The sequence below is a fragment of the Microtus pennsylvanicus genome, chromosome 3 (genome assembly GCF_037038515.1).
Source record: "Microtus pennsylvanicus isolate mMicPen1 chromosome 3, mMicPen1.hap1, whole genome shotgun sequence".
NCBI lineage: Eukaryota > Metazoa > Chordata > Mammalia > Rodentia > Cricetidae > Microtus > Microtus pennsylvanicus.
In genome coordinates, this window is record NC_134581.1 from 32,340,442 (window position 1) to 32,361,457 (window position 21,016).

At 48.5% G+C, this 21,016-nt stretch overlaps 1 protein-coding gene across 2 annotated transcripts in view; it reads right to left on the reverse strand.

Moving 5' to 3' along the window:
- The window catches only part of Adamts7 (ADAM metallopeptidase with thrombospondin type 1 motif 7), a 45,451-nt gene that overhangs the window by 7,471 nt on the left and 16,964 nt on the right, over positions 1–21,016 (reverse strand). The window contains exons 8-18 of one of the 2 annotated variants that reach the window (XM_075965013.1): positions 20,704–20,850; positions 6,815–6,959; positions 6,142–6,234; positions 5,718–5,863; positions 4,390–4,559; positions 3,951–4,084; positions 3,019–3,139; positions 1,823–2,067; positions 1,411–1,546; positions 937–1,063; positions 289–502 (exon numbers count right to left, since the gene is read on the reverse strand). In XM_075965013.1, the coding sequence (XP_075821128.1) occupies positions 289–502; positions 937–1,063; positions 1,411–1,546; positions 1,823–2,067; positions 3,019–3,139; positions 3,951–4,084; positions 4,390–4,559; positions 5,718–5,863; positions 6,142–6,234; positions 6,815–6,959; positions 20,704–20,850 (1,678 nt within the window). Of the gene's footprint in view, positions 1–288; positions 503–936; positions 1,064–1,410; positions 1,547–1,822; positions 2,068–3,018; positions 3,140–3,950; positions 4,085–4,389; positions 4,560–5,717; positions 5,864–6,141; positions 6,235–6,814; positions 6,960–20,703; positions 20,851–21,016 lie in introns of those variants that run through there. The other variant, XM_075965014.1, reaches the window with a different exon arrangement.

Here is a 21,016-nt window from a genome sequence, read left to right on the forward strand (position 1 = left end):
AGAGGATGGGGCTTCTGGGAAAACCCGGGGCATGGTGGCAGAACCTGTCTACTGATGGTATCATAGTGACAGAGGTCTCAGCCAGCCCTTTGTGGCCATGCTTTTAAGGTTCAAGATGATAGTCAACATGCCAGGGAATTCCTGGTCCCCACGGCTTTGTAAACGGTGTTGTCCCGGGAAAGCTCCAGGCTCCCTCCCACCCCAGGTAACAAGCAGAAAGGATTCTGTACAGGTTTTCTGAGGTAATGGTGGTACCAGACCAGGGTTCCCTTTCCTCCGTACGCTTACCTGAGACCAGTTGCCCACACCCCAGGTGGAAGGACAGGGTACATGATGGTTGCATGGGGTTTCTGCCAAGGGACGAGGAAGATGCGCACAGGCCAGTGGTTCCAGGGCTCGCTGCTCATCCAGCCCTACACTGCGTATGCAGAGCACGGTCCGGCGAGAGAGACCTCCAAGTCCGCAGGATCTGGAACACAGCTGCCACTCCCCTGCCCACCACCTGGCAAGGAGCACACAGTGATGATAGTGTGATATTAGCCCCTATCATGAGCAAAGGTGGCCACAGCATGGCTTCAGGCCATCGGGGTGCAGACAGGGCTGAATGGAGAATAATCCCCAAGAGCCAAACCCCAAGTTGGTGCTCCACCCCTGAAACCCAGTAGCGGAGCCCTCTTCACTACCACCACCGTCACCCCCAGGGACCTGGACAAGATAACCCGTGACACAAAGAGGAGTGACCAAGAACATCTAGGCTGGCACTGGCTGCCCAAGGACACTCAAGGGTCAAGCCAGGTCCATGGATTGATGCCTCTGACTTGGGGAGAAGAGGCCACAAGCTACTTGCTCTCTTCCCCAGCGGTACCAGGGTCCCGATGCAGAGGAAAGAGCAGGACGCCTAGGAATTAGAAGTCTGGTGGAGGACAGCATGCTTACCTGGCAGGACAGGGCTCCTCACTGCATTTCCTCTGGCGGTCATCGGGCCGATTGAGATGTTCGCAGTGTTCCTCATCCACAAGTCCCGCCTGCCTCTCCATGCAATACAAGCTCTGTCTCTGCACACCTGGAAGCCATGGCGATTCAGCCTGGGCCTGGCACCAGGGTATCCCAAAGGACGTAAACACACCCTCTCTGTCCAGACCCTCACAGAACAGGGTTCTGCTGCCTCTGTCGGGGTGAAGACAGGCCTCCTTGACCTCAGTGCCCTCCCAGGCTTCCCTCCATGACACCCTACACTTGGAGGCAATAAAGGGGACAGCGGGGCTAGGTGGCCCACACCACTGCTTCTTGGCTTAAGACTTTCAGCTCTATAAACTGGAAATAAATAACAAGACCCACTTCAAAGCCCTGGGGTGAGTGTTACATGTGATCACACATAAGCTTGAAGGGTTCATCAGGTGTGAGTCTCACCTGTGCCACAAGTGACGGTGCACTTGCTCCAGGGCCCGTAGTGCCAAGAGAACTCAGGTAACTGGACTTCATCATGGCTGTCCCTGTGGATGGTATACTTGTAGTGTACCCCAGGATTGCTCTCTTGGAACAGCAGCTGGAACAATCAATTGGGGGGGTGTTTATGAGCCCAGGGGCCCTTCCTCATCTGCCCAGCACCTGCACCTAGGGTCGTCCCCAGCCACCTCTGTAAACTGAGCTGTATTGGAGACCTACTCTAGAGATGGGAAAACTGAGACAGAGGTTCAGAGACCCCATCAGCTGAGCCCAACCCAGAACCATAGCCTATGACAGCCCTAAGGTTTCCCCGTATATCCTACCTGGCGGACCACCCCGTTTTAGTCCTCCCATCCTGGCCTTGAGAGGCAGGTACCTGGATCCAAACAGGCTCACTGGTGGGGCCAGGGGACGTGAGGTTCTCCCAGTTGCCTGTGCGCGCATAGGTGAAGGTAGTGCCCGCCACCTGATAGTCCCCATTCCATTGGATGGTCCAGCCACCATTGAGGAAGTACTTATCTGGGTCCTCACTCCGCAGGGCCAGGAAGTTGGCAGCCTCAGCTACCTCCTCAATGAGGATCTCTCGGGCTCCGGCTGGGATCAGCCCTATATCCACGTACCCTGTTGGCAAGGGTTGGACAGCGTTTGGGTTCCGGGACAAGCAGTCAGTTGTTACCTCCCCCGCGACCCCCGCCACCTTCTTGCTTCCTTTTGTCTATGCTGATGAAGCCAAAGACCCTATCATCAGCTCGGGATTCTAAGTCCCCACACAGGGCAGGTATTACATCTACTCTGAGTCACCGAGGCCTCAGAAAGGGTCCACAGATCTTTCCCCGCTGACCCATGGCCCAGCGTCACTCTCCTGGAAGACTGAACTAGTCTTTTTCACAGCCTTGTCTATAATCTCTCCCATCATGGAAAGCCAAAATGCTTGGGCCCTTCTCCTTTTCTCCAGTCAACCTGACTTCTCTTTTGTAGTTATGGAACACTACGCTTGGGTCTACGCAGCACTACCCCATGCTGTAGCAGGCAATGTTGCCATTCCCATTTTACAGAGGGGGAGATGAAGCACTGAGGGAAAGAAATGCAAGCTGTGGAGCCCAGCGTCATAGCCTCACAGTCCACAGGCTCTAGCTGGGGTTCTCCTCACCCAGCCTCCTGAATCCATCATCATCCACCTCCTATGGGTGTTTCCTTCTCTCCCTGAAGTACACAGCCTACTGCTTTCATCACAGCGAAGATTCTGTCACCCCGTGAGCTCTTCCCCGAGGTGTCCCCCACAGTTGAGCACACGGTTGGTACTAAAGCCCTATGTAACTAAGACCCCAAAGTTGAGGCACAGCCCTGGGAAGGTCTCTGAAGGGTCAGAAGACAGCAGCTCTCTGAAGAGATGACAGATCACCCAGTCCTTAGAATAGAAGGACCCACTAGGACAGGTCTCACTTGGGACAGGGTCTCACTGACTTCCGGGAGGATCCTGGCCAGACAAGGAGACCGCCACCAGTCACGTCTAGTCTAGGCAGAGACTAAGATGGCAGGCACACATCCGCAGTCCAGCAGTCCCAACCGTACCCAGGCCCTCAGCCTCCTCGAAGGTTCTGCTCACGGTGTGGCAAGTGGAGCCATTGCCCTGGCATACACCACAGTGGTCCTCCACAGCGCCAGAGTCGATCTCAAAGTCGCAGCCCACGTTCTGTAACAGAGAGGAGAGGCCCTTTGTGCCGGCTGCCAGCCTCCTCTGGGTATCCACCAGGGTTCAGTAGGGAGGCCCTAGGTGGAGGTTAAGAGCCGTTGACTGGGGTCCAGTCTCATCATAGCCAGTGTCCCTGTCACACATGAGCTACTCTTCCCCTGATGAAGAAGGGACATCAGTCCATGCCTTACAAGAGTGTTGAGAGCATCACATGACACAAAAGGCTTTCATAGAAGGCTTCAGATAAGCATGGCTCCTAGCACATGGTGGAATTTTCCAGAAATAGGATTCAGTTTCAAAGACACTGGATTAGCACCTCTTTCCTAGGCCTCCTCTAAATCCATGCCTTTAACACAGTAGCTTGAAAGGTGAGAAGCAGGGTAAGGAAGGTGCTGGGGCCCTGGGCATAGAAGAGCAGCCAGTACTAGAAACCAGAAGAGCTATTGCCAAACAGCACTTTCTGCAGGCCCAGAGCCTGGCACACCACCAGTACCACCTTGTCAGCTCCTTCCTATCAGAGAGGAGGCGGGGGCCTACACTCGTCCAAGCTCTGGTTTCATGGCTGGGGTTGTATAGGCAGGAGGGCTGGGATGAGCAATAGGCAGTTGGTGGAGACAAAGTAATACGATGGTAGTGGCTGAGAATCTAGAGCCAACTGTGGGATGTCCAATGCCAGAGACAGCGGGGCACAGAGGCTTTGTCTTAGAGTCAGTGGACAGGGGCCTGCAGCCTGGAGGAAGCCAGGAAAGACCTAGAGGTGGATCCCTTGCCCGCCAGTGAGTCTAGGAGAGTCTCTTGCTATCCTACGCACCTTGCAGATGCCGTTGATGCAGATGTCACGACTGACCCGGCCTTGGTAGCAAGGGGTGCCATCCACCACGGCATCCCTCAGCTTCTCTGTACTGGAGTGTTTGGAGGGCCGGCAGTGCAGCTCACAGGGGTTCTCTAAGGGGACAAGCAGAGGACTCGTGGAGCAAAAGCAAAAGAGCAGGCACTACAGAGGCCATCAGGAAAATTCCCTTCATCCTCCATAATGTGCTTGAGTAGTAAGGCCAAGGGCATCTGACGGGACTGAGAACTATCTGCAGAGTTGCAGACCGAGGAGCTGGGAATGAACAGCTACCCCAAACAATAGCAGGGAGCAGACAAGGGCTGAGGGTGATATCTGGACCTCAATACGTGGGCCTATATCACGGGGCCCCATGTCCCCCATCCCTGGCCTCAGTGTCTACATGGGTAGCAGGACTCACCATCATTGACCACAGGCACCCATGTATGCAGTTGGCCCTTGTAGAGCATGGCATCAAACTGGCTACACTGGGTATGGCGGAAAGAGGGGCGGCCAGCAGGACAGGCTGGCAGGTTGCAGAGTCGGAACCGCTTCCTCTCCCCCACACAGTACTTGCCTCTGTGCTTAGGCCTACGAGGAGAGCCATCAGGGTGTGAGCATGCCACCAGTACCCTATGCCAAGCAACATCTGTATCCTCCGCACCCAGAGTCCCCTGCTGTCTTCCGCTATGCTGCCCTACCCTCGAGCCACTCTCTGACCCATACACCTCCATCCTGTTTCCAAGGCTCTACGGAAGAGTGGCAGCAAGAAGCCTAGGTTCGGCCAGACCTGCTGCATGATCATGGGCAAATGCTCGCCATCCTGCAGGCCTCAGTTTCCTCATCTCTAGAATGGAGTTGGACTGCCTCTAAGGGGGATGCTGAGAGCTGGAACACGTGGTGAGCTAATGGGCCAGCCTGTCGTGGGGACAGCACCCTGAGCCAGCTCGAAGGAAGCCTCCAGGCCCCACCCAGGTGAGACACTGCCTTGGCTTGGCATCTCACATGCACCCCATCTCAGCCAGGCTGAGCTGGAGGAGGAGACATGCAGAGGGGTACAGACCCCCAGCCTGGTGAAGCACCAGTCCTGAGATGGAATTGCCTGTGAATTCTACCTCCTTGGGAGACAGGCAAAGAAGTTTGTCCAAGAGCCAGACAACCCCTTGTTTCATGGAGTCTCTACAGCCCCCTTAAGGGCGCTCACCCCAGGCCACAGCCACCCCAGCAGGGCTGCCCAACTGCTGCCTGTCTCCTCAGGGGTCTGAAGAAGCTGGTGCTGGGCATTTCCCAGAGCACTGGGAGAACTCAGTGCCTCACCCATGTGGCCTGACTTTATCCCATGGCAAGTTAACTAGGACTCTGCTAGCATCCCATTAGAGTCGAGCACACTGAGGCCTAGAGGAGCAATGGAAAAGGATGCCCTTGTGTGAGGGTGGAGGGCCTGAACCCTGAGCATTCCAGGACCCCGTTGCTAAGCATTCACCTCTGCCCCGACCTCCCCACAGTCCCTGCCTGTGCTGCAAGGTCTCTAGTTCATCTCCCCAGGCTCTGGAGAGCACTCCCCTGACTGCAACGGTGTCAGCTCTGGGGGAATGCTTCCAGAACTCTCTCTGGAAGTGGCCGGTGGTGACTTAGACACTGGACTCGGCCCTTCTAAGGATACTTTTGAGAGCTGCACGCTGGAACACAGGCAGTCTCCACAATCCGCTCCGCTCAGGTCCTTTATCCCAGCCTGGGCCCCGCACTCACACAGGTTGTGTGCACTGTCGTTCAGCACTCCGTACACCCACGCCACAGCTCCTCGAGCAGACAGACCAGGCACTCCAGCCGGACCAGCCACCGTCCACCGCCTCAGGCTGGAAGCCCTCAGGGACGCACTCTCCACTGAGACACCACTACTGAGACAGATGGAGGCAGAGCAACCCAACCCCGACACCTCTCAGTCATCCTCATCCGAGTGAGAACAAAGCAAGCAAGACAGTCGCAGAGGCGGGAGGATGGAAGGTGCAAGACAGCCTTTATGGTCACCCACAGCCCAGACACCATGCTGAAGCAAAATGAATACTAAGAGCAGAAGCTAAAGTCAACCCCAGGGAAGTCCGGTGTGGCATGGTAGAGAACAGACAGCCCTCCCCCACCCCGCATTCAGTCAGGGTCGAGGTTTCCCACCTACCTTGTTCTTCCCACATCTCGTGCCATCCACGGCTGCATCCAGCTTGGAGTGACAGGTGGTCCCCACAGAGCACCACAGTGTGTGGCAGACGTTCTGCAAACAGACATGTGCATCACCCTCATCCTCTCCCCAGTGAGACCACCCAGTCTGCCCCTATTTTCCCCCTAGAGCCCCCTGGACACTTTCCATAGGGGCAGTACACCAAGTGAGTGTGCAAGTGCGAGGGTCCACTGTCTGCTCCTCCTCTTGCCCCTCCCCTCAACCACATCATATCATGGGGCCCTTGGGAGGGGCTATCCTCCAGGCTGGGTTGGAGCTGAGCTCGGTCTCCAGCTGGCCCCTTCTTCCAGCCCCCGCTACACCTCCTCAAACACTCAAGGTAGAAGCGTCTGTCATATCTTTACAAGACTCTCTGTTGGACTCTAAAGGGCAGATTTTTTTTTCTCTTCTAAGTCAAATCCAGAGGGGTAGGGGTCTTGTCCAAAGTCCCCTGGGGGTTGATACAGAATCCAGACCTGGGCCTGAGACAACCCCACCCCAGGTTCTGCCGAAGGTCACATTAGCTATCACCATGTCCGTTGAGAGTCCAGCCCAAGCCAGGCAGAGGTTCTCAGAACCTGTCGCTCTCAGGCTGGTGAGGGCCATCGCCTGTGACTCCCACACCCTTACTCACATCCATGTCCTCACAGAAGACTGAGTAAGCCCCATACTGAAGGCGGCACTGGTGGTTCACATCATACAGGACACCGGGCAGCACCGAGGGGAAGTCAATGACGTCTTTGGCTGGAGAGTCATCCAAGCACAGGCCCCACCCACGGCTGCAGAAAATGGGATGGAAGGGTAAAGTGAGGTCCCTCAGGGCACGAGGGCAGCCTGAGACCCATGAGAGAGGCCTGGTTGGAAGAGCAGAGCTGGTGGGACTTGTGGAAACAGCGGGAAAACGACAGTCTTCCGCCTGGCCAGCCCATCATGTGGCCCCAGCCTCGCAAGGCAGTCCTGTAGGCTTCTCTCAGTTGCCTGGAGCTCCAGCCAGCTAACAAATACCCCACCCCTATTGCAGGCCTTGGCACAAGCCACTGGCCCGCCACAGACACTCTGGCACCCTTCTTCCAAAGGTCAGGTCCACCAAGCCCTCAAGTGGCTATGCTCTTAGCTCCTGCGGCCTCTACCCCTGCTGGGAGCCTGGGGCCAGGCTGGATTGGGCCAAGCTCTGGAAACCATCACACCACAGCTGATAAAACAAAAGGCCTCTGGGGGAACAGCTGCCCGGCCACCTCCCACCCTGACCCGAGGGCCTGCCCCCTGCTCCTTACTCCCTGTTTCTTCCTGCCTTCCTCTAGCAAGCATTCCAGGGCAGTGACAAGAGAATGGGACAATATGAACAGGCACAGCCCATGTGCATCACACGCTCCTTCAGATGTGGTGCCTAGAAAGGTGGCCATGCAGCAGCGGCAGCGGCGGTGGCGGCAGCAGCAGCAGGCAGGGAGCAGGGAGGCAACAGGGACATCCCTAGTCCACACAACCACCAAATGTTCTATGAGGTTGTCTGGAAGCAGGAGAGTAGGAATGTGCTGCCAGCCCCCAAGGGCTCATTTTGGTCCCTTAGGGATGGGAGGAGGGTCCAGGGCCTAGAGTCCAAGGAGATTTGAGCTACAAATATAGGCAACTAGGTGACGAGACAGAAAGGACTTAGTTGGAAATAATAGGAGGCAGAATCCATGGGACACAGGTCCAGTCAGTGGGAGATCAGTACAACCCGAAGCCAGGTTGACTTGAGGACAGAAGGTACCAGGCCAGGGAGCCAGGATGAACATGAGTCTGGTTGGAGCAGGCAGAAGTCCCAGGAAAAAAAAAACAAAGTAGAATCTAACAGAGGGAGGAAGAAGAGACACTAGTCCCTTGTGACACTATGCCAACTTGCCAACTTGCTAGGGGGTGGGGCACCTATGGGCTTGATGCTAGACAGCTAGAGATATAGCAGCCTACCTCTCAATTTGGCTGAGGATGTTATGTTGCCTCAGTTTACCCCCAATCCTCTCTGAACTGTCACAGCCTCATGTCTAAGGGACCAATCCAAAGCTGTAGAAGCATCCACCGCAGTGTCTGCTTGCAAAGTCACAGAAGCAGCTGGCCTTCCCTTCCTCTTGTGGATATTATATGACCTTGGACTACTACCTAGCCTCTCTCGACCTTCACATCCTCAAGTGTAGGAGGCCCCAAGGTATCCCAGAGCAGTGTCTGCTTAGGAAAAGCCACGGGCAGCCTTTCCTTCCTCTGGCTGGCTCACAGCCAAGCTCCTCAAACAGCTGGACACATACCAAGGTCCCCACACCCATCAGCCATCCCCTAGGGGCTCTTTCTTGTGCTAATTATGGCAGGGCCACTCCACAAAGGGTCAGAGTAGACTTGGGGTGACTCCAGTAGGAAGTCTTACTGTCACCTTGATATTGGGAAGAGCTGACTGCCTGTGTGCCAATTTCCCTCTCTGGCCCTGGTTTCTGGTCACAGGGTCTCTGTACAGGAGGTTGTTGGAAAAGAGATGAAGAACCCCACACCCCCCCAGGCCTGATCCCCACTCTGCAAAACCCTGACTTCAAGAACAGGCATGAACAGCCAGGCGGTGGTGGCACACGCCTTTAATCCCAGCACTCAGGAGGCAGAGGCAGGCAGGTCTCTGTGAGTTCGAGGCCAGTGTGGTCTACAAGAGCTTGTTCCAGGACAGCCAGGGCTGTTACACCATGAAACACTGTCTCGGGGCCGGGGTGAATCCTTGCTTGAACGGGAGAGACGCATGGATGCTGCAACCTCTCCACTATACATAAGCACTTATCAGCCCAGAGAGACTCCTGGAGTTCTTGAGGTCAGCTATCTTGGATTAGCTGCAGATGCCCCTGATCCCTCCCTGCTGCAGACCATCCCCTGATCCTTCACCCCGTCAGGTTCCTAGGTTCTTCCTTTGCCAGGTTTTCCCTATGCTCAGCTTCCTCTCCTACCCGACTTCAGTGTCAGCTCTAAAAGCCCTGAGAGTGTGTCCCTACCTCCAAAAGATGTCTCTGTCCCTCTACACCTTCTTACACGCCCCCCCAACTCACCAAGGACTGCTGCCACCCCCTCCTCACTTTGAGTTATTATGCCTTCATCTTTGTAAGGGTGAGCGTCTGCAGACAGGTTCTATATGTGGCCCTGGGCTCTATTACACGTGTCCTTGTGGGCCCAGCGAGGGGAAGCCACGTCTCAGTAAAGCAGCTCAGGAAACATATTCGCTGGGAGCTGAGGGGCGTGGCCATATAGGGATAGTGGGTGGTCTGTACATGATGCTGAGAGTCCCCAAGTTATGGAAAGACTGCTGCTCCACCCATCCAGCACCCACTCGTTCAGAGGATCCCCACCCTGTTTGGGCAGAGACTGTCTCCTGTCCCACCCCAGCAAGGAGCTAGTGGTGGGAGATGGAGCAGCCACTCTGCCTGCTGTGGAGGGTTCCTCTGCTTTCCCCTTATCCTGGGCTTTGCACCCCTTGACTGCTGGCTCACAGATGGAGCAGAGAGGTGTGGCCTGACCTGGGAAGGGTGACTCTCCCTCCTGAGCACCCTCAGGTGGTGGAGGCCAGTTCCATCTGCAAGGCAAACCTCAGGCTCGGGCTCTCTGCCTCTCCTCCTACCCTGAGCCCAGGCCCCCAGCCAAGGCTCTCATACATTCCAGCCGCTAAAGGAACACAGAGACTTGCCTGTTCAGTTATCTGTCCCTGAGCCAGGCTGCTGGGTGGCACTCTGGGTGGGGCAGCTGGGAACAAGCCCCGTGGGTGTTTCAGGGTACCCACTCTTCTGATTTCCTCTGCCCTCTCTGGGAAGTTCACCTCCTCCCCAACCCAGGCGGCTTCTCTGGTTCAAATCCACAGGTCAACCACTTGGTTAACCACTGTAGAAAGAGTAATAGCAACCGTGGCCACATACTGACTGTGTACTATGTGGTAGGCACCGTACTAACTGTGCCTCTTGCTTTCTCAGTTAATCCTTACAGCAAACACTAAGCCTGTCCATCATGATCCCCATTTTTGGAGGCTTAAGGGCTAATGGAACTCATCTGCCAACACGAGGAGCCTGGGCCAGAGGCCAGGTTTTAACCACTGAACTGAACTCTTCAGTTTCCAGTTGTCACCCCCTCATCCAAATCCCTCTTCCAGGAGAGACCTGTGTCCATGCTCTCAGCAACCCAGACGCCCTAGGCATGCAGCAGTCTAACACCATAGGGAAGGGACTTCCAGAGAACCACAGCACACTGAGCAAGCAGGCACAGCTCTTCAGCTCTCGGCTGAAGCCCTTCTACACTGACATTTGAGGGGTAAACAAAGCATAACTCCACCCGGGCAGAGGGTAAGAGGACATGATGACAACAAATGAACGATGGCAAGAGAACTTCTGGAAGCTGCAAAGCAGATGGCCGACCAGTAGCTGACTTGGTAAAGCGGCAGAAGCTGAGAGCTAAAGCCGCAAGGAGACACAATGGAGAAACAGATCCCTAGACGATTCAGGACTCTAGATCTCAGGGACCCTCAGATGTCTGGGGGCCAGTAGAGCTGAGTACAGAGCAAATTGGAAGGTTTCCATGCCAACCCTGTGTAGCCAGGGGATTGGCATCACCCTGCCCAGAAGAAAAGAGACCCAGCAGGACCTGGTCTAGGAATCCCAGTCACAGGCAAAGGCTCACAGCAAAGGAACCTATGGAGAAAGGACCACTAATATTCTGCACAGTAAAGGCTGAGACACCAGTAAGTCCTGCCCTTTTGGATGCCAGCAGACGGATGTGAGACGCTCCCAGGAGACTAGAGTCTTCTCTGGGTGTCTTAAGTCACTCAGAAACATAACCTCAGTTTCTGGCATTTAAGGATAATTGCTCCCCCTCAAAAAAAAAAAAAAAGCTGAATCCCAATAAGCCCTTCATCAGTGACTCAGAAAGCTATAGCCAAGGCTACAGATCTCCCAGTAGACAGCTGTTTCTTCTTATCTATAGAAAACATACAAACACATTTTAAGAAAAGCTTTAACATGAAAGAAATATGTTTAGAAAGAATAAACCAGGCCCTGCAGAGATGGCTTATCAGTTAAGAGCACTTACTGCTCTTGCAGAGGATCAGAATTCAGTTCCCAGTACCCATATCACATGGCTCACAGCAGCTTCTAACTCTAGTGCCAGAAAAATTCAGTGGCCTCTCGTGGCCTCTGCAGGTACTAAACTCTTGTGTGCATACATAGAGACACAAAAATATAAATAAAATCAATCTTTAAAACAAACAAACAAACAGAAAACAAAGTAAAGATTTCAGGCCAGGCAGTGGTGGTTTGCACCTTTTTTAAATCCTAGCACTCGAGAAGCAGAGGCAGGAGGATCTCTGAATTCAAGAACAGCCTAGTCTATAGAATGAATTTTAAGACAGCCAGGTTTACACAGAGACCCCCTGTTGTGAGATATATGTACACTGTACGAAGGTGTATTGCTGTGATTGGTGTGTAATAAAAAGCGGAGCAGCCAACAGCTAAGCAGGAGGTATAGGCGGGACTTCCAGGAAGAGAAAGGAAGAGGAGATGGATTGAGGTGCACAGGAGACGCCATGGAGACACTGGAAGTCAGATATACAAAATAAAAGAAAAAGCAAAGAGCCACATGGCAAAATGTAGATTGATAAAAGCAGGTTAAGTTTTAAGAGCTAGTGGGGCAAGCCTAAGCTATGATCAAGCTTTCATAATTAATAATAAGTCTCTGTGTTGTTATTTGTGAGCTGACAGCCTAAAGAAAAATCTGACTACATTTAGTGCCCAACTCGGAGCATACAAATCCACATAGGGCCTGAGAAAGCGGGGGGAGGTGGAGTTCTGACTAGGCTGGGTGCTGGCAGTGTACACAGGCAGGGCTCTTTTAAGAGGCCCTGCTCTGAGCACTTGAATGGGGTTTATGAGCAGTGGGCAACACACTACTCAGTCAGTGGCAGGAGACTAAGTAGAAGCCTAATGGAGCTGGGGCAAATAGACCTGCACCAAGCCAAGGCCCAAAGGCATGAGGCTCCGCTCTCACTGCCTCGAAGAGGGCTGGGGTCAGCTGCCAGCACATGCACCTGTGCACCAGTGCCATGCACCAAGCTAAGTTGTGCAGCAGCTGACATAGCAGTTTAAGATGCGTCTCATGAAGTCAGAGAATGCTGCAGGTGCTTAGTAAAGCCAAGTCCAGATGCAGAAAATCTCTAAAAAAGGCACAATGTGTTTAAAAATGTGATTAGATGCTGAAGAAAGAACAGAAAATGGGTATAGACAGTCATAGAAAAACTAGTTTAAAAATAATAAAGTCTTTAAAGAGAGAGTAAAGTAATATAAAAATATGGCATGTAAAGATGGGAAATACACAGGGTACCTGAATCCAGTATGTTGTTTTGTTGACTTTGAATTTTTTTAAATGCTGATGTATAAAAAACAATAGCTGCTGAGAGACATTAGATTATGGAAACTGCTAAGTTAAGCCAACCTATATATTTTAAGAATATTTTAACTTCAAATGGAAGCCAGAAAACATGTTCCATTGAGGGAGAGGTCATAACTTTGTTTCCACAGGAAACATGACATAGGAATGATAGGATAAAAGAATAGATTTTGAATCCATTTGTACCTAAAAAGCAACTATTAATCTCAAATATTTGACATTGGTATGGATTTTTGCATACTGATACAAATTTAAGGTTATTTTTGCTAGAACATACTCTATGTATGTTTCTATTCTTATTAATGTATTTTTGTATATTGATACAAATTTAAGGCTATTTTTGTAATACTGCATATATGTTTCTATTCTTGTTTAAGGCACTATACCTGTGCAGCTCATTTAAAAATGTAATGTAAAGTTCTAGGCTTGAAAGCTGGTTAGTAGTTAGTCATCTATAATAATCAAAGTTGTAGTCATTTTAGATATGTTTTCAAGGTCAATCAGAGATATATTTTACATAGATAGGTGGTCTTCAAACACTTCAGAGACCTACAGAATATAGCATTTAAGATGTTTTAATAACATAAGGTTTTTCATGACTATAAGACATATCTGAATCTAGCAGGACCGATCTACTTTAGAGAAGATGATGGGCATCAAAGTAACTCTGTATGGAGGTTGCTTTTATTGTGTCAAAGTTAATCACTAGGCAAGAAACTGCCCTTGCCTCTACTGCTGACAGTATGCTGTCCAAATTGGACAAGTAGTACACAAAAGAAGGCAGTTGTTTAACTTTGCCAAAACAAGGTCTTCAAAATTCCTGCTTTACAGAAAAGTCTGTCAGATATTCTAAGCCCATAGGCTGAAGACGGATATCTCAGCCTTGCAGAGGAACCTTATGTGACTGTCCAGCCAGCCAGCTGCTTCTGTCATTTCTATAGTTTTGGAAGTTGTTTTCTCTGTACTTCCTGTTTACTCATTATATCTTTCTTAGTTCTATGATAGAGTTGAAGATGAGATAGTTATAGTTACAGTTTTCCTTGTAGCCAAATTCAGAAAAGAAACTCACAAAAGAGGTATAAAGTATATAAAGTTGAGACACATAAAAGTTTAAATTGTCTATCTAAGAAAATGTTTTGAGGTCTAAAAAGGTAATTTTGAGTTGGTAATAAAAGCTATAATAGAAAGTAAATTAGGTATAAAACTTTGGACTCATCAGAATAAGAGTAATTTCTCTGAATTTGTCAAATTCAAATGAACTGGACATTGTAAATGTAATTGTTACTTGATAATTGTTTTTATTGTATATAATTTTACCGTATTACAGTGAAAACCTTTCCTTTTTATTTAGGCAAAAGGGGAAAATGTTGTAAGATATTTGTGCACTATGTGAAGGTATATTGCTGTGATTGGTGTAACAAAAAGCTCAACAGTCAATAGTTAGGCAGGAGAGATAAGCACGACTTCCAGGGAGAGAAGGGAAGAGGAGATGAATTGAGGCAGGCAGGAGATACCATGGAGATGCAGGAAGTTGGAAAATACAGAATAAAAGAAAGATAAAAAGCCATATGGTAAAATATAGATTAATAAAAGCAGGTTAATTAAGTTATAAAAGCTAAGACCGAGTTTTCATAATTAATAATAAGTCTCTGTGTCATTATTTGTGACCTGGAGGCTCAAAGAAAAATCTGACTACAAAACCCTGTCTCTAAAAAAATAGAAGAAGACGAGAAGAAAGAAGTAGAAGAGGGAGAGGAGGAGGAGGAAGAGGAGAGAAGAAGAAGAAGAAGAAGAAGAAGAAGAAGAAGAAGAAGAAGAAGAAGAAGAAGAAGAAGAAGAAGAAGAAGAAAAGATTTTATAAATTCATGTAAATCTGAACCTCAGAAAGAGCAGACAACACACTTAATGAAGTAGGACAACTTAAAAAAAAAAGCAAGTATTTACAAATCCAAGAATACATCAGAACCATCATCCACAATGGTCAAGTCGGCTTCATCCCAGAGATGCAGGGATGGTTCAACATACGAAAATCTGTCAACATAATCCACCAAATAAACAAACTGAAAAATAAAAACCACATGATCATCTCATTAGATGCTGAAAAAGCTTTTGACAAAATACAACATCACTTTATGATAAAGGTCATGGAGAAAGCAGGGATACAAGGAACATACCTAAACATAATTAAGGCAATATACAGCAAGCCAACAGTCAACATTAAACTAAATGAAGAGAAACTCCCAGTGATTCCACTGAAATCAGGGACAAGACAAGGTTGTCCACTCTCTCCATATCTATTCAGTGTAGTTCTTGAAATCCCACCTGGAGCAATAAGACACCAAAAGGAGATCAAGGGAATACAAATCGGAAAAGAAGAAGTCAAACTCACACTGTTTGTTAATGATATGATAGTTTACATAAGTGATCCCAAAAATTCTACCAAGGAACTTCTACAACTCACAAACACTTTCAGTAACGTAGCAGATTACAAGATTAACTCAAAAAAAATCAGCAGCCCTCGTGTACACAAATGATAAAAGGGCTGGAAAAGAAATCAGAGAAACATCGCTCTTCACAATAGCCACAAATAGCATAAAATATCTCGGAGTAACTCTAACCAAACAAGTGGAAGACTTGTATGACAAGAACTTTAAATCTTTGAAGAAAGAAATTGAAGAAGACACCAGAAAGAGGAAAGATCTCCCATGCTCTTGGGGAGGGAGAATTAACATAGTAAAAATGGCAATCTTACCAAAAACAATCTACAGATTCAATGCAATGCCCATCAAAATCCCAGCAAAATTCTGCAAAGACCTCGAAAGAACAGTACTCAACTTCATATGGAAAAGCAAAAGACTCAGAATAGCCAAAACAATCCTGACAATAAAAGAACTTCTGGAGGCATCACAATCCCTGACTTCAAACTCTGCTACAGAGCTACAGTACTGAAAATAGCCTGGTATTAGCATAAGAACAGACAGGAGGACCAATAGAACTGAATTGGAGACCCGGATATTAATCCACACATCTTCGAACACCTGATTTTTGACAAAGAAGCAAAAAAAAAAATCAAATGGAAAAAAAGAAAGCATATTTAACAAATGGTGCTAGCATAACTGGATATCAACATGTAGAATGAAAATAGACCCATATCTATCACCATGAACAAAACTCAAGTCCAAATGGATCAAAGACCTCAACATAAAGCCAGCACACTGACCCTTATAGGAGAAAGTGGGACATACACTTGAATGCATTGGCACAGGAGACCACTTCCTAAATATAACCCCAGTAGCACAGACACTGAGAGAAACAATTAATAAATGGGACCTCCTGAAACTGAAAAGCTTCTGTAAAGCAAAGGACAGGGTCAACAAGACAAAACGACAGCCTACAGATTGGGAAAAGATCTTGACTAACCCCACATCAGACAGAGGTCTGATCTCCAAAATATACGAAGAATTCAAAAAATTGGTCATCAATAGAACAAATAATCCAATTTTAAAAAATGGAGTACAGATCTAAACAGAGAACTCTCAACAGAGGAATCTAAAATGGCTGAAAGACACTTAAGGAAATGTTCAACATCCTTATCATCAGAGAAATGCAAATCAAAACAACTCTGAAATTGCATCTTACACCTGTAAGAATGGCCAAGATCAAAAACACTGATGACAACTTATGCTGGAGAGGTTGTGGGGTAAGGGGAACCCTTCTGTATTGCTGGTGAGAATGCAAGCTGATACAGCCCCTTTGGATGTCATTGTGACAATTTCTCAGAAAATTAGGAAACAACCTTCCTCAAAACCCAGTAATACCACTTTTGGGTATATATTCAAAAGATGCTCAATTGTGCCACAAGGACATGTGCTCAGCTATGTTCATAGCAGCTTTGTTTGTCATAGTCAGAACCTGGAAACAACCTAAATGCCCCCTCAATCGAAGAATGGATAAGGACAATGTGGTACATTTACACAATGGAATACTACACAGCAGAAAAAAATAATGACATCTTGAATTTTGCAGGAAAATGGATGGAGCTAGAAAACATTATTTTGAGTGTGGTAACTCAGACACAGAAAGACAATTATCACATGTACTCACTCATAGGTGGTTTTTAAACTTAAGCAAAGAAAGCCAGACTACATACCACAATCCCAGAGAACCTAGACAACAATGAGGACCCTAAGAGAGACATACATAGATCTAATCTACATGGGTAGTAGAAAGAGACAAGCTCTCCTGAGTAAATTGGGAGCATGTGGACCTTGGGGGAGGGTTGAAGAGGAGAAGAGATGCAGGGAGGGGAGCAGAGAAAAATATAGAGCTCAATAAAAATTTAAAAAAAAACCAAGCATTTAGAGATTAAAGCTAAGGGAATAAAAAGTACAATAAACAAAATGTCAACATTTTACCAGGGCCAAGGGTGGGGACACACATGTATAATACCAGCACTTAGTGGATGAAGGCAGGAGGAGCAGAAGTTCAAAGTCAACTTTGGCTCGATAGCAAGTTCGAGGCTAGCTTGGGCTGCATGAGGCATTCATCTCTAAACAAACAAACATAATCTTTGACAGAAGAAATATATGAAAGACAAAGCAAAACCTCTCTGAAAAGAAAAAAGATAGAAAAGGCCTAAAAATTAAGGGAAGATCAACTCAATACTAAAAGTGTCCCAGAAAGAAAAAATAGATTATCAAAAATAAATAATACAAGAACATTTCCAGTAACTGAAAAACATGAGTTTCTAAATGAATACAACCCAATGAATTTCCCCAAAATAAAAGGAGACCAAGGCACATAGTTATGAATTTTAAAGTTGCCATAAAAGAAGAAACAGATTCCTAAAAACTTCCAGACTATTTAAAAGGTCACATTCAAAGCTGTCAGGAAAGGGATGATATGGGGCGTCTCAACAGCAATGTTGGAAACTGGTAGACAATGGGAAAAATGCCTTCTACATTCCAAGGGTGACTGAGTACCAAATCACACTACCAAACTTGTGTTAAGGAAGAGTAAAAACAGGTTCAGACAGACAGTTTACCTCAATGTGCCCACTTTGGAAAGATTCTTGATGGTGTGCCATATCAAAACAACAACAAAAGATAATCCCTCAGAAAGTAGCATGGGATTCAGGAAACGGGAAGCCTCTCTATGACAACTTCAGGGAAAACTTAGGAAAGTATCCAGTCTCCAGAGAAGCTGGTGGTGGTGCACTGGCTGGTTTTGTGTATCAACTTGGCACGAGCTAGAACCGTCAGAAAGGAGGAGCCTCAGTTGAGGAAAGGCCTCCATGAGATCCAGTTGTAAGGCATTTTTTCAATTAATGACCAATGGGAAGAGCCCAGCCAATGGTAGATGGTGCCATCCGTGGACTGGTGATCCTGGATTCCATAAGAAAGTGGGCTGAGCAAGCCAGGGGAAGCAAGCCAGTAAGCAGGACTTCTCCATGGCTTCTGCATCAACTCCTGCCTCCAGGTTCCTGCCCTGTCCGAGATCCTGTCCTGACTTCCTTCAGTGATGGGCAGCAATGAGGAAGTAGAAGCCAAATAAACACTTTCCTCCCCAACTTGCTTTTTGGTCATGGTGTTTTGTCACAGTATTAGAAACCCTAACTAAGACAGGTGGAGAGGTTACAGATCTGGAAGATAGATAGATAGATAGATAGATAGATAGATAGATAGATAGATAGATAGATAGATAGATAGATAGAGTGACAGGAATAAGCTTCCAAAAAGTCACATTCTAGAAAGAGGCATCATTAGATGTGGAAGGCCAAGAGATGAGAGAAAACCAGGCAAATTTAAAAAACGTGTTAGCTAGGTGCTAGAGAGATGACATTGTGGTTAAAAGCACTGGTTGCTCTTCCAGAGGGCCTGGGTTCAGTTCCTCACAACCATCTGTAACTGCAGCCCCAGCAGCTCCAATGCCTTCCGATCTCCACAGTCAGCAGGCCACACATGATACACAGATACACATGCAGACAAACCCTTAGATACATAAAATAATCTTAAAAATTTTTATTTGAAAAATTTCATCTTGAAAATAAAATTTTATCTTGCTATAATACTTGATTCAGAAAAAAGATAAGCACAAAGCCATAATAATGAAAACATTTAATATGTTCTTGCTATGGTTTGAATGTGAACTGTCCCCCATGGGCACTGTTTGGAGATGTTAGGGAACCCTTGAGCTAGGGAAAGAAGCTGCATGATTTAGGGTTGAAAGCAGTTGTCTCGAGAGAAAGGAATAGGCCACTTAGCATTCTACTGTTGACATCGTAAATTTTTCCATGTCTTTGAACCTCAGCTCTGTAAGTAAGTTCTGGAAAGACACAGGAGCATGTGCGTGAGAGATACACAGTGTCTGAGTCCAGTGTTCTTTGTCACCCTCTTTGTACGTAGCATTCACACTTCTTCGTGAGCACAGAATCCTGATAGACCCCACTGCGTGTCTGGAAGCCCACTAAAAGGGAAAGCAAATCCATGCAGATAAGAGGGCCATGCCTACAACCGAGAGAGGGGCATGGACAGCTCTAGGGGCTGTACTGTCAGTCAAACCCAATCTTGCTTCTGAAGAAGGAAGAAGCACTGGTCCCGGAAAAAGAATCAACTAAGGAGCTCCCCTGTCCCTTCTCACTCAGGTTACATCCCTGCCTCGGCCAATGACTGTGCAGACAATGATGACTCAAGAGAAACAGACAAGATAGGACCCACAGCGAGCCGTCTTTTTTGGGGGTTGTTTCTTGTCAATAAGCAGACGGTGGACCATCGGGAAAGAATACGCATGTTGCGGAAACAATTCAGAAAGCAACCGAGCGGTTTCAGCAGTGGGGATAGTTTCATTCACTATTTCCACTGCCAAGCGAAGATCACTCAGAAAGGCCATGCAGCTGTAGACACACTGCGTGTTAAAAGCTGGCATTGGCCCTTAAAATAAAACTGGCACCAGGGGATGGACATGTAGCAAAGCTTCCAAGAACAAGCCTGGCCATGTTTGAGGCCCTGGGATTGAAGAGCAGTACCACAATACCTGGCCTGTACACAATGAAAGTGAATGGTAGGATATGTGCCGAGAAGTTGGGCAGGGGCCCGGCGAGGTGGTTCAGCAGGTTAAGTGGCTTGCCATGCAGACCTGCCAGCCTGAACTGGACACCCAGAACTCGTGGAAAGGTGCAAGGAGAGAACTGACTACACACAGCTGTCCTCTGACCTGCGTTTACACACCATAGTACATGCATGCGCGTACACATACACACACACACACACACGTGCACGTGCATGCATACACACACACAAATATACACACTGATAATTTTTAAAAAGAGTGTGAGCTAGGTGGTGGTAGCACACACCTTTAATTCCAGCACTCAGGAGGCAGAAGCAGACGGATCTCTGTGAGTTCGAGGCCAGCCTGGGTTCCAGGACAGTCAGAGCTACACAGAGAAAACCCTGTCTCGAAAGAGAGAAGAGGGGGAGAAAGAGAGGAGCCTTAACTTTAAAAACAAGAGGAGGAAGAGGAAAGGGGGAAAGAAAGAATTTAGGGCCAGTAAGATGGCTCAGCAGGTAAAGACACTTGTCTGACAGCCTGCGTTAGAACCCCAGAACATACAAGATGAATCTAGAAAACCCATGCCCACAACTTGTCCTCTGACCCCAGTAAACAAATAAGCATAAAAAAGTTTAGATTTAAACTTCTTTCTTATTTAGAATATTAAGTAGGAATACAAAATAGCTCAACAACGTAAGAAACTGAAGAAAAAAAAAGCCTTCTATATTTGCTCCTCTTTGCCTGTTCTCACTGAGCTGTGAAGCTGGCCACCCATCCTCCAGTATCCCCACTGGCCAGCCTCAGCTGCCAGCATCTTCCTGACTCCATAGAGAAACAGCCCTCCCTGTCTGCAGTGGTTACCCCTCCCTGCTCTGGAGCAATTCTCCTCCTGCTCATCCTCTAAGGCACAGCACAGCTGCACACACAGGTGCACTGCCCAAGGGGACCCTTGAGGCCCCCGTTTACCGCGACCTGGCCTTGCATCCCCACCATGGAACAATGACAGCACAGACAGGGCCCGGCCACCAGGCCCAGGGAAGGACTTACTCGAGGAACCTGGTGATGTACTGGCGGCTGCAGCGGGACCAGGTGAGCGGGATGCCTCCGTCATACAGGAGCTGTGGAGACATGATGAAAGGCCGTTTCCCAATGGACTCACAGTCATTGCCGGTGCCGTCATGCTGAATGCCAAAACTGCGTGAGAGCACAGGCCCCAGGGGCAGGTGAGCAGCAGGAGGCCACCAGGCCTCCTTCCCGTGGAGGCCTGCAAGGGGTACAGTCCCAATTCCCAGGGCTAGCTCTGCCATGCACTGACTGTGTGGCCTTGAGGTAGTCACACACCCTCTGATGCACAACATGG